Source organism: Phyllobates terribilis, unplaced genomic scaffold (assembly GCF_046119375.1).
Source record: "Phyllobates terribilis strain yellow unplaced genomic scaffold, ASM4611937v1 Scaffold_10__3_contigs__length_209671492, whole genome shotgun sequence".
NCBI classification, from domain to species: domain Eukaryota; kingdom Metazoa; phylum Chordata; class Amphibia; order Anura; family Dendrobatidae; genus Phyllobates; species Phyllobates terribilis.
Window position 1 is genome coordinate 185043537 of NW_027362770.1, and position 12557 is coordinate 185056093.

At 52.9% G+C, this 12557-nt stretch overlaps 1 protein-coding gene across 13 annotated transcripts in view; it reads right to left on the reverse strand.

Annotated features, from left to right (window-relative positions):
* Window positions 1-12557, reverse strand: part of ERC1 (ELKS/RAB6-interacting/CAST family member 1) — an 88703-nt gene that overhangs the window by 21780 nt on the left and 54366 nt on the right. For 8 of the 13 annotated variants that reach the window (XR_012250945.1, XM_073650337.1, XM_073650336.1 and 5 more), the window contains 3 exons: window positions 11081-11216; window positions 6723-6854; window positions 3789-3949 (listed from right to left, as the gene is read on the reverse strand). Coding sequence is in view for 12 of the 13 variants with exons in the window: in XM_073650337.1 (XP_073506438.1) it covers window positions 3789-3949; window positions 6723-6854; window positions 11081-11216 (429 nt within the window). In the remaining variant the exon portion in view is untranslated. The remainder of the gene's footprint in view (window positions 1-3788; window positions 3950-6722; window positions 6855-11080; window positions 11217-12557) is intronic. The other 5 variants (XM_073650339.1, XM_073650338.1, XM_073650342.1 and 2 more) reach the window with 1 other exon arrangement.

Sequence of the window (12557 nt, forward strand, 5' to 3'; positions counted from 1 at the left end):
ATACAGGATATACAGGACAGGAGGAGCGGTACTGTGCAGTGTATATATACAGGACAGGAGGAGTGGTACTGTGCAGTGTATATATACAGGACAGGAGGAGTGGTGCTGTGCAGTGTATATATACAGGACAGGAGGAGTGGTACTGTGCAGTGTATATATACAGGAGGAGTGGTACTGTGCAGTGTATATATACAGGACAGGAGGAGTGGTACCGTGCAGTGTATATATACAGGACAGGAGGAGTGGTACTGTGCAGTGTATATATACAGGACAGGAGGAGTGGTACTGTGCAGTGTATATATACAGGACAGGAGGAGTGGTACCGTGCAGTGTATATATACAGGACAGGAGGAGTGGTACTGTGCAGTGTATATATACAGGACAGGAGGAGTGGTACTGTGCAGTGTATATATACAGGACAGGAGGAGTGGTGCTGTGTAGTGTATATATACAGGACAGGAGGAGTGGTACTGTGCAGTGTATATATACAGGACAGGAGGAGTGGTACTGTGCAGTGTATATATACAGGACAGGAGGAGTGGTACTGTGCAGTGTATATATACAGGACAGGAGGAGTGGTGCTGTGCAGTGTATATATACAGGACAGGAGGAGTGGTACTGTGCAGTGTATATATACAGGACAGGAGGAGTGGTACTGTGCAGTGTATATATACAGGACAGGAGGAGTGGTACTGTGCAGTGTATATATACAGGACAGGAGGAGTGGTACTGTGCAGTGTATATATACAGGACAGGAGGAGTGGTGCTGTGCAGTGTATATATACAGGACAGGAGGAGTGGTACTGTGCAGTGTATATATACAGGACAGGAGGAGTGGTACTGTGCAGTGTATATATACAGGACAGGAGGAGTGGTGCTGTGCAGTGTATATATACAGGACAGGAAGAGTGGCAATGTGCAGCGTATATATACAGGACAGGAGGAATGGTACTGTGCAGTGTATATATACAGGAGAGGAGGAGTGGTACCGTGCAGTGTATATATACAGGACAGGAGGAGTGGTACTGTGCAGTGTATATATACAGGAGGACTGGTACTGTGCAGTGTATATATACAGGACAGGAGGAGTGGTACTGTGCAGTGTATATATACAGGGGGTGGTACTGTGCAGTGTATATATACAGGAGGACTGGTACTGTGCAGTGTATATATACAGGACAGGAGGATTGGTACTGTGCAGTGTATATATACAGGACAGGAGGAGTGGTACTGTACAGTGTATATACAGGAGGAGTGGTACTGTGCAGTGTATATATACAGGAGGAGTGGTACTGTGCGGTGTATATATACAGGACAGGAGGAGTGGTACTGTGCAGTGTATATATACAGGACAGGAGGAGTGGTACTGTGCAGCGTGTATATATACAGGAGGAGTGGTACTGTGCAGTGTATATATACAGGAGGAGTGGTACTGTGCAGTGTATATATACAGGACAGGAGGAGCGGTACTGTGCATTGTATATATACAGGACAGGAGGAGTGGTACTGTGCAGTGTATATATACAGGGGGTGGTACTGTGCAGTGTATATATACAGGAGGAGTGGTACTGTGCAGTGTAGATATACAGGACAGGAGGAGTGGTACTGTGCAGTGTATATATACAGGGCAGGAGGAGTGGTACTGTGCAGTGTATATATACAGGAGGAGTGGTACTGTGCAGTGTATATATACAGGACAGGAGGAGTGGTACTGTGCAGTGTATATATACAGGACAGAAGGAGTGGTACTGTACAGTGTATATACAGGAGGAGTGGTACTGTGCGGTGTATATATACAGGACAGGAGGAGTGGTACTGTGCAGTGTAGATATACAGGACAGGAGGAGCGGTACTGTGCAGTGTATATATACAGGAGAGGAGGAGTGGTACTGTGCAGTGTAGATATACAGGAGAGGAGGAGTGGTACTGTGCAGTGTAGATATACAGGACAGGAGGAGTGGTACTGTGCAGTGTATACATACAGGAGAGGAGGAGTGGTACTGTGCAGTGTAGATATACAGGACAGGAGGAGCGGTACTGTGCAGTGTATATATACAGGAGGAGTGGTACTGTGCAGTGTATATATACAGGGGGTGGTACTGTGCAGTGTATATATACAGGAGGAGTGGTACTGTGCAGTGTATACATACAGGACAGGAGGAGTGGTACTGTGCAGTGTATATATACAGGACAGGAGGAGTGGTACTGTGCAGTGTATATATACAGGAGGAGTGGTACTGTGCAGTGTATATATACAGGACAGGAGGAGTGGTACTGTGCAGTGTAGATATACAGGACAGGAGGAGCGGTACTGTGCAGTGTATATATACAGGACAGGAGGAGCGGTACTGTGCAGTGTATATATACAGGAGGAGTGGTACTGTGCAGTGTATATATACAGGAGGAGTGGTACTGTGCAGTGTATATATACAGGAGGAGTGGTACTGTGCAGTGTATACATACAGGACAGGAGGAGTGGTACTGTGCAGTGTATATATACAGGACAGGAGGAGTGGTACTGTGCAGTGTATATATACAGGACAGGAGGAGTGGTACTGTGCAGTGTATATATACAGGACAGGAGGAGTGGTACTGTGCAGTGTATATATACAGGAGGAGTGGTACTGTGCAGTGTGATTGGGGTTTGGGCCTGTGCAGGATTCCTCACCTCAGTGACCGTCCTGCCCCGTCCATTACTACACGTTAGGGCGCAGTTCACACCTTTCTTCGGGGCTTATCCAATTTGTCCATTTCCCAGAGATCTGTGTGAGAACGTCTGGGAGCAGTAGTGGATACACTGATTGTCCCGCGGCCCGGCTCCTGAAGTGCGGCACGCCTGGGACTAGTAATACCGGAGCAGTCTCTGGGGCTCGGATGTGGGGGGCAGTGACGGCACTCGGAACCTGCGGTTTCGGCCTTTGTTGTGGTACTTGAGTGAAGTGTCGCACTTAACCCCCGGCGTTCTGACTGCGTTACCCCACAACCTGCGCTCCGCTCCTCCCCCCAGCTCTTTCAGGGCCTCACAATCGGCTCTTTGTGGGGGGGGGGGATTAGGGATTGTGTTTTCCATTATTTTGCCGCTGATTAATCCTGACCCAGTGTCACTTTCCTCTCCGGGCCGGCGGTCTCCCGAATCCTCACGCTGCCCAACTCTTTTCATGCCTCATTTGCCACGCATGCGATTACATTATACAGTGACGGCGGACTCTGCTCCTCGAGCCGCTCGTTACCCTGGAGGAATGCCCGGCGGGGATCAGCGGTGCCCGTGACGGGCGGCGGCCTCTGCTGGTAAAGCCTGATCAGACAAGTATGGTGGCAACGTCCGGGGTGGGGGTGGGGGGCTGCATCTCCAGCATCAGATCGTAAACCTAAGAGACCCCCAATGTTCAGCTGGAGACCTCGCCAGTGGTCTCAACTGTGTCATGTGATAATGCACTTATGCTACAGAGCTGCATTCATAATTCAGCTGCATTCATAGGAAGTTAGCAGAATAGTGAGTTCAGCTCTGGAGTAGAATACTAGACAATAAGTCCAATCAAACACCACAATGATGGCATCAGTAATCCCCTTGAGGTTGGGAATGGAAGATGGGGGGTCCCTGATGAAGTATTAGATCTCTGCTTGCTGTCAGTGAATGAACCCTCATTGAGGACATTCTCACAGCTGAGGGTCTGTCACAATAGTCAGGATTGGATCCAACAGGCCTAAGAAGTATTGGGGGCAGACGATGGAGGTTTGTATTCACTGACAGCAAGCGTGGTGCCCCGGAGCCCTCCCCTGGTCCTTACTTCATCTCCAGCACCTCCTCCAGGTGTTTGCGGCGCTCGGCCCGGAGGCTCGTCAGGTGGATCTCCTTCTCGGCCAGCGACTGCTGCGTGGACGACAGTTTGGCTTTCATGGACTCCAGCTCCTGCTTCACCTTCTCCATCGCCATCATCAGCTCCTCCACCTGCGGGGGACAGGGGCAGCGAGTCAGCGGCGACCAGGGGTCCTAGATAGGAGACCCCACAGCACCATCGAACTATCGGGGGGAGGGGGGTAAAGGAAAACTGCAAGGTGCTCTGTATCTATTACTCCCTGTTATCAGCCATTATGACTCCCCCACCATCACGGTGGGAATAATTCCAGGGATAAAAAAAAAAAAGTGTTTAAGATTCTTAAAGGAGCAGGCGCCACTCTCTTGTGGGATGTTACTGTTTCTTTAAGGAATTGCGAGCCCCCCAGCAGTGTGCGGCAGAACAAGAGGGGGTTTCACGGCATCCATAATGACTCTCTGATTACCAGCTAATTATAATTAGAGAGGACTGGGGGGGGAGTTTAGCAGCCAAGGTCAGCGAGTGAATGTGGGATCAGTCCTGGCGGCGAGCACATTGGGAACACTTGTCCTTTTTCCATGAGGCCGACGGAGTTTTCCGCGCTGCGCCCGTCATTTACCCGGAGTGTGTTGTGGTGTCATGAAGGGGACGGGGATGATTCTGGGAACAGAGCGCTGTCTGTCTGTCTGCCCCGGTCACCTGCCCGGTGGCGGGCGCAGGTTTCACTTTCTGACTGCTGTAATACTTTGGGCCCCCTTCAGAGGAGGAGGGGTTAATTAAAAGTGAGAAAAAGTTAGCAGAAAGTTGCAAAACTTCTCATTATAGGCAACTTAATGTAAGCCAAGCAATGTTGGTGGTGGTGGTACTACAGCTCCCAGCAGGGCGTCAGACTGTAGAGCTGCATGGTGAATCCTTTCCCAGTATGTAGAGGTCACCTAAGGTGACGGCGGCCGCTGGAAAGTCTGAAGAAAACCACCCGCTTCTTGGAAGATGTGGGGGGAGAATTGGCGTCATGGACAGGGGAAGGGGCATGTGACCAGGCAGACACCAGCACGTCACTCTTTTGGGGACCCCCACCCTCTGGCGCCCCCCTCCTACACACAAGGTAATGACTACAGCAAGTGCCCGTCCTGCATGACGAGCCTCGAGGGGAATGGGAATATAAAAGGTTCGTGGATTGGTGCAACGATGTCGCAGCGGAGTCGCGATTAACGAGGCGAAGAAATAAAATGGGAGCGGGGAGACGTTACTATTAATCAGATCGGACGCCGGCGAGAGGAAAGGGAAGATCAGGGAGTCACTATCAGCAGCTTGTAGGGGATTTTCCTGGGATGTAATATTCCACCTCGGCCACTAGAGGTCAACTGAGCAGGAGAATCTCCAGGGAAAGCATCTCGCTTTACGGCCTGCTGTCACACTTTACTGTCAGATGGAAGGCGAGTGATGACGGCAGCGGGAGCGGGCAGCGGTGGGGGTTACTAATAGGGAGAAGGCTGGAAAGATACAGGGAGGAGGATGACACGGGGGGTCTCACGATACCTTGCACCATTTTAAGGCAGGGTGACTGGCGTCATGCAGCGCTTCACAAGACCGCTTCGGACAGGCAGAGAGACACAAGATAGGAGGGAAGCATGCAATTATACAGGCACGGCGTCATGCCGGAAGCAAAAACATCCTAATGTACAGAGCACCGGAACACCTACCCACCGAGCCATGCACTAAATCCTCACCCACCTGTGCCATTAGGCCAATGTAATGGCCAGACACTGTCTCCTCTTATCATCCTGTGCATCAAACCATCCAACTGTGCTAATGTAAAGTACACAAGGACATGTACTCACTGAGCCACACACTGCCCCTTTATCTTCCCACTGTTCTGGAGTTATGAATACAAAGACATTTACCCACTAAGTCGGTCATGCACTGTCACTAGGACAAGTTCCTACTGAGCTGTGCACGGTCCCCATACTGTCATTTATATCAATTCCCAATGTAATGTATATGGGGACATTTACTCACTGAACCACACCGCCTCTTTTTAAACTGTAACAAGTCTCCTTACTGAGTCAAAGTAAGAAAGCAAAAACATTTTCCCACTAAGCCGCACAACATCTCCTTCATAACTTGTGCAGATTACCCAATGTAAATAAGTACAAGGAAATATACCCACTGAGCCACATAAGGTCTCCTCATTATCAGGTACATATCTTACTACTAATATACACAATTTCATGTTCCCACTGAGCCACACACAATCTCCTTACCAACATGTGCACTAGGGAAATGAGGTAATGAATGCAGGAACATGTTCCCACTGATCCACCCATTATTTTCTCATCAACTTGTGTAGTGTAACTAAAGTAATGGATTGAAAGACGTGTTACCCACTCATCCACATATTGATTTCTTTCTGCACACCACCTCCTTATCATACAGTGCAACAATTCGCACATGACTACTGAGCCAACATGTTTAAGCTATAATTTAAAAGGATCCTGACAATTAATAAACTATTGATTCGGGACTTTCCATCCAACATTGGGGCACGTCCTCACTGAGCCAAGCACTGTCACTACGTGCAATCTAAGTCTGCTCAGTGATGCTGTGCTCTAATCAATGCATTTGAAAGAACTATGCCAGTACATTTTCCCACTGAGCCAGCTGATCATTCTTTTTATCTCACTGAGCCAATCACCACACTCAGACACAGGGGAAACTTGTACAAAGCCTCCTAAATGATCTGAACAACCATGCTGGGAGTTGTAGTTCTGCAGCAGCAGGAGAGGCAGGCGACCCAAAAATCAGTAATAAATGGATGCAGATGGCAGAATTCAGAATGCAGCTCTGGGTGTGACTGGAGGATAAGACAGCGATGCAGCTGGCGCTGCACCCCGGCGGGGGCCTGACCTGCTTCTGATAGTCGGCCCTGGCGGACTCCTCCTGGGCCAGCACCATTTCCCGCTCGGCGGTGATCTGCACGCTTTCGCGCAGCGCCTCTTCCAGCTCTTCGATGCGATCGTCCTTCTGGTGCATGACGTCCTGCGGAGAGGAAGGCAGACTGGTGAGGAGGCGGAGAGAGACCCCCAGAAGAGAGGAAACCATCAGCAAGGAGGAGATGAGAAGAAGCAGGAGGTTAGTGGTGAAAAATCCACCGCAAAGATGGCGTCCAGCGCAAAGATGGCGTCCTGTAGGAGAACGGCGCGGCTCCGGCCATAGCGTGACAGAGACAGCAGCGGAGGATAGGCAGCCGCAGATGATGAGAGTAGTTAGTAGACAGGTCAGTGAGTTGTGAAGAGTTAATATATCACGTGCAAGAAAATTTAAAGGGGAAGTGCAGCTAGTTAGGGCATGCTGGGAGCTGTAGTTTTAGGGTGACGATCGCTGCTGGAGTTTACTGACATGACAGCAAGCAGAGGTCTTGAAAAATAAAATATTGGTCGGCAGCAGTCTCCTGCGAGACATCCCGAAGGTCTCGGCCGCGACTTCCTCAGAACGAGACACATCCAGTAAAACGGCTTCTGTGTGTCCAAAGTAAACAGGCCCAAACCGCAAAGCCCTGCGCCGGACCACCCTGGCCCCCGGCCAGCAGAGTCAACCAATATGGCCGCCCGGCGGGTCCCTCAGCGAGCTCCGTGGCTCATCTCCAAAAACCACCGTCCCTCGGGGACCCGAAAATTCATCCTGAGAGGCGGAGGCCAAGCACCTAAATCGCAGCCTCTTAGAGAGGGTGTGGAGGGAGCCCCCCGCTGACTAATTGGAGGGGCCCTAATCCGTCTCCCGCGTCGCTCTCGCTGAATGGAGCCTCTGTCGCTGCGCTCTCCGCCAGACGCTGAGAGGAAAGGCTTCGGGGATGTTCTTGACATATTTCCACCCGGAGACTGACAAGGAACGAGACCTCAAAGCGTCTGCAGGAATCCGGCCAAGAGAAAAAAAAAGGAAAAATAATAATAATAAAAAAAAAAGTGAAAAACATTTATTATCCCTTTAATCCTGTGACATCGGAGGGGTTGGCCGCCATCTTCGGGGGGCAGCACGGAGCGGGGGGTGTGCCGCCGGGGTATTTATATGGCGGGACGTGCAGAGGCCGCCGCCCGCGGGAACTCGCTCATCTTATTTTCCGTGCTATTAATTCCGGCCAAAACCGCAGAGACCAGAAGGTTTCTAAAACGGGGTCTTCTGTGAACTGACCCCAAACCTGCGGCTCCGAGGGCGCGGTTATATGTGGCCACGGGCACCGCCGTCCTCATCACGTCTGTTCTCCTCCGGGGAAAAAAAAACACAAGACGTCCAATAATCTGGAATCCGATCATCTGGATCCGATAATCTCGAATTTCTGCCAGTAAGATAAAAGTGGTTGGAAATGATGTGATCGAGCGAGAACGAGCTTCCTATAATCCGGAATCTGATGATCTGGGATCTCTGAGGAGAACGAGCAGGGGCTTCCTATAATCCGGAATCTGATGATCTGGGATCTCTGAGGAGAATGAGCAGGGGCTTCCTATAATCCGGAATCTGAGGATCTCTGAGGAGAAGGAGCAGGAGCTTCCTATAATCCGGAATCTGAGGATCTCTGAGGAGAAGGAGCAGGAGCTTCCTATAATCCGGAATCTGAGGATCTCTGAGGAGAACGAGCAGGAGCTTCCTATAATCCGGAATCTGAGGATCTCTGAGGAGAATGAGCAGGAGCTTCCTATAATCCGGAATCTGAGGATCTCTGAGGAGAAGGAGCAGGAGCTTCCTATAATCCGGAATCTGAGGATCTCTGAGAATGAGCAGGAGCTTCCTATAATCCGGAATCTGAGGATCTCTGAGGAGAAGGAGCAGGAGCTTCCTATAATCCGGAATCTGATGATCTGGGATCTCTGAGGAGAACGAGCAGGAGCTTCCTATAATCCGGAATCTGATGATCTGGGATCTCTGAGGAGAACGAGCAGGAGCTTCCTATAATCCGGAATCTGATGATCTGGGATCTCTGAGGAGAACGAGCAGGAGCTTCCTATAATCCGGAATCTGATGATCTGGGATCTCTGAGGAGAACGAGCAGGCGCTTCCTATAATCCGGAATCTGATGATCTGGGATCTCTGAGGAGAACGAGCAGGAGCTTCCTATAATCCGGAATCTGATGATCTGGGATCTCTGAGGAGAACGAGCAGGAGCTTCCTATAATACGGAATCTGATGATCTGGGATCTCTGAGGAGAATGAGCAGGAGCTTCCTATAATAAGGAATCTGATGATCTGGGATCTCTGAGGAGAACGAGCAGGAGCTTCCTATAATCTGGAATCTGATGATCTGGGATCTCTGAGGAGAATGAGCAGGAGCTTCCTATAATCCGGAATCTGATGATCTGGGATCTCTGAGGAGAATGAGCAGGAGCTTCCTATAATAAGGAATCTGATGATCTGGGATCTCTGAGGAGAACGAGCAGGAGCTTCCTATAATCCCGAATCTGATGATCTGGGATCTCTGAGGAGAATGAGCAGGAGCTTCCTATAATCCGGAATCTGAGGATCCTGATTATCCAGAAGAAAGAATTGCATTTTTTTGCATTGCAGACTCGATTTTGCAGCAAGAAGAAACTTCCTTTATTCCAGAACTTGATCATCTGGAATATCTGGTAATCTGGCAATAAACTGGATTAATTAGACACTGCTTGATGAACTGGAAAAAAGCCCAGGACACAGTAAGCCAGGGACTTCCGGTAGTCTGGAATCTGATGCAGGGATGTGGGGGGCTCTTCTCTCCGTACCCCCCAGGTCTTGTATCGGCAGTAGGAGTGTAAATGAATGCAGCCCCCTCTGGCCATCCGGACGGCACACGAGGACTGGACAGAGCGTCGTCCAGGAGGGGTTAATTATCCACTATCAGACACCAGAGCCCACCACAGACCCCAGGAGAAGGGAGGTGGGAGGACCCCAGACCCCGGGAGAAGGACCACAGCCCCCCGAGGAGAGGGTGAGAGCGGGAGGACCCCAGACCCCGGGAGAAGGGAGGGGGGAGGACCCCAGACCCCGAAGCGAGGGAAAGCGGGAGGACCCCAGACCGAGGGGAAGCGGGAGGACCCCAGAGCGAGGGGAAGCGGGAGGACCCCAGAGCGAGGGGAAGCGGGAGGACCCCGGAGAGAGGGGAAGCGGGAGGACCCCGGAGAGAGGGGAAGCGGGAGGACCCCAGACCCCGGAGAGAGGGGAAGCGGGAGGACCCCAGACCCCGGAGAGAGGGGAAGCGGGAGGACCCCAGACCCCGGAGAGAGGGGAAGCGGGAGGACCCCAGACCCCGGAGAGAGGGGAAGCGGGAGGACCCCAGACCCCGGAGAGAGGGGAAGCGGGAGGACCCCAGACCCCGGAGAGAGGGGAAGCGGGAGGACCCCAGACCCCGGAGAGAGGGGAAGCGGGAGGACCCCAGACCCCGGAGAGAGGGGAAGCGGGAGGACCCCAGACCCCGGAGAGAGGGGAAGCGGGAGGACCCCAGACCCCGGAGAGAGGGGAAGCGGGAGGACCCCAGACCCCGGAGAGAGGGGAAGCGGGAGGACCCCAGACCCCGGAGAGAGGGGAAGCGGGAGGACCCCAGACCCCGGAGAGAGGGGAAGCGGGAGGACCCCAGACCCCGGAGAGAGGGGAAGCGGGAGGACCCCAGACCCCGGAGAGAGGGGAAGCGGGAGGACCCCAGACCCCGGAGAGAGGGGAAGCGGGAGGACCCCAGACCCCGGAGAGAGGGGAAGCGGGAGGACCCCAGACCCCGGAGAGAGGGGAAGCGGGAGGACCCCAGACCCCGGAGAGAGGGGAAGCGGGAGGACCCCAGACCTTGGGAGAAAGGTAAGGAGCAGGACCATGGCCCGGGGAGAGGAGAGGGAGGCAGGAGAACCACAGAGCAGCCAGACTTGGTCACCTCTTCAGTATCGCCCTCCCCTGAAATCCTCTGCACTGCTGTGGAGCCCACTCTCAGAATGACTCCGTGTTTAAATCCCTTTGCTTTCACTATGATCATGATCCAGACTTGTCCCTGTCAATCACATTACTATCGCACAGTCCTCCGCTGAAATCCTCTGTGCTGCAGGGGAAAGCAGAGCCCTCCCCTGCAAATACCCTGCTGTTGCCTTCCCGTATGCCCCCACCGGTCTCCATCCCCTTCTGATACATACGAGGAGCTGCCCATCACAATATCAGCACACTGCCCCCCCTGAAATCCTCTGTGCTGCAGCAGACACTTCTACACTCCTACCCCTGCTCCTGAAACCCTCTGTGCTGCTATGGCTTTGCACCCCTACCTGGAGCTGCTGGGAACTGTCGGTCAGGTTGTCCTCCCGGCGTCTCGCCTCCTCCAGGAGCTGCGCGCTCTTCTTCTTCTCCACCTGCTCCTTGTGCTTCAGCGTCGCCACCTTCTTATTCTGGTCCTTGTTTTGCCTGGAAGAAACGTACAATAGGTGGTGAGAAGCCCCTCACACGCCAATCCGCTCCTGGGAAAGCTGGGTGGTTGCCAAGTCCTGTAGGGTGGTCACCCAGCATTACCGGACCCCAGAATGGCAGTCGTGTAATGCAGTACTACAACCCCAATCCTCTAGGAGCTTTAATCTTGGTGGTCATCCAGCTTTCCCAGGGACGGATAAAAACTAAGAAAGGCAGGAAGATTTTCCCAATCTCTATGATGAGGAGAGAATAACCCCCAATGAGGGGTCAGGACCCCCGCACGGGTGGATTACACCCCACTTCCCTATGGTTGGACCGGCTGGACAGAGCCCAGGCCCTCTAAGGGAATAACAGGATTTACATGGGACTGACAGTGCTGAGTTGGCATGCAGCCCCATCCTGGTCTGGGGGGGCTGCCGGAGCGGAGCGGGGTCTCTCCAGTGACCCTCGCGCCTCCACACAAAGGCTTTGCTGATGGTCTGGAAACGCAGAGAATCATCCAGAGGAGTCGGGGGGACGGACACAATGAGCAGCGGGCACAGGGCAATCCCCGGCTCAGCACAAGCTGCCAGGGCCGCTGACGGGGCAGACCCCCGCCATTAACCCCTGTGTCTCCGGGCAGACCCCCGCCATTAACCCCTGTGTCTCCAGCAGGCCTCACGCGGTGGTTGTCGGGGTCTCTGTAGAGTACAGCTGTCCAGCTATTGGGAGCAGCTGGGAGACAGAGACGTTCTACCTGTGGCCCACGATGACTGCTGGACGCATTATGGGACATCTGACAACCCGCCCAGTATGTGTCCTGATGTCACCTCTGCCCCTCGGCGCTGGCCCTGATGGCAGTCTCCAGCCTGACAACTCCTTGACCTGCCTCTGACTGACAAACCTGACACATTGCCCCACGACTGTCCTAGCGACAACCTGATCCCATCTCACAACATCCAATCTGTCGCCTGCTGACAACCCTGCCACATCCTCACTGCTCTGCCTCCTGCTGACAGCTCTGCCACATCCTAACTGCACTGCCTCCTGCTGACAACCCTGCCACATCCTCACTGCACTGCCGCCTGCTGACAGCTCTGCCACATCCTCACTGCTCTGCCTCCTGCTGACAGCCCTGTCACATCCTCACTGCTCTGCCTCCTGCTGACAGCCCTGCCACATCCTAACTGCACTGCCTCCTGCTGACAACCCTGCCACATCCTCACTGCACTGCCTCCTGCTGACAACCCTGCCACATCCTCACTGCACTGCCTCCTGCTGACAGCCCTGTCACATCCTCACTGCTCTGCCTCCTGCTGACAGCCCTGCCACATCCTAACTGCACTGCCTCCTGCTGAC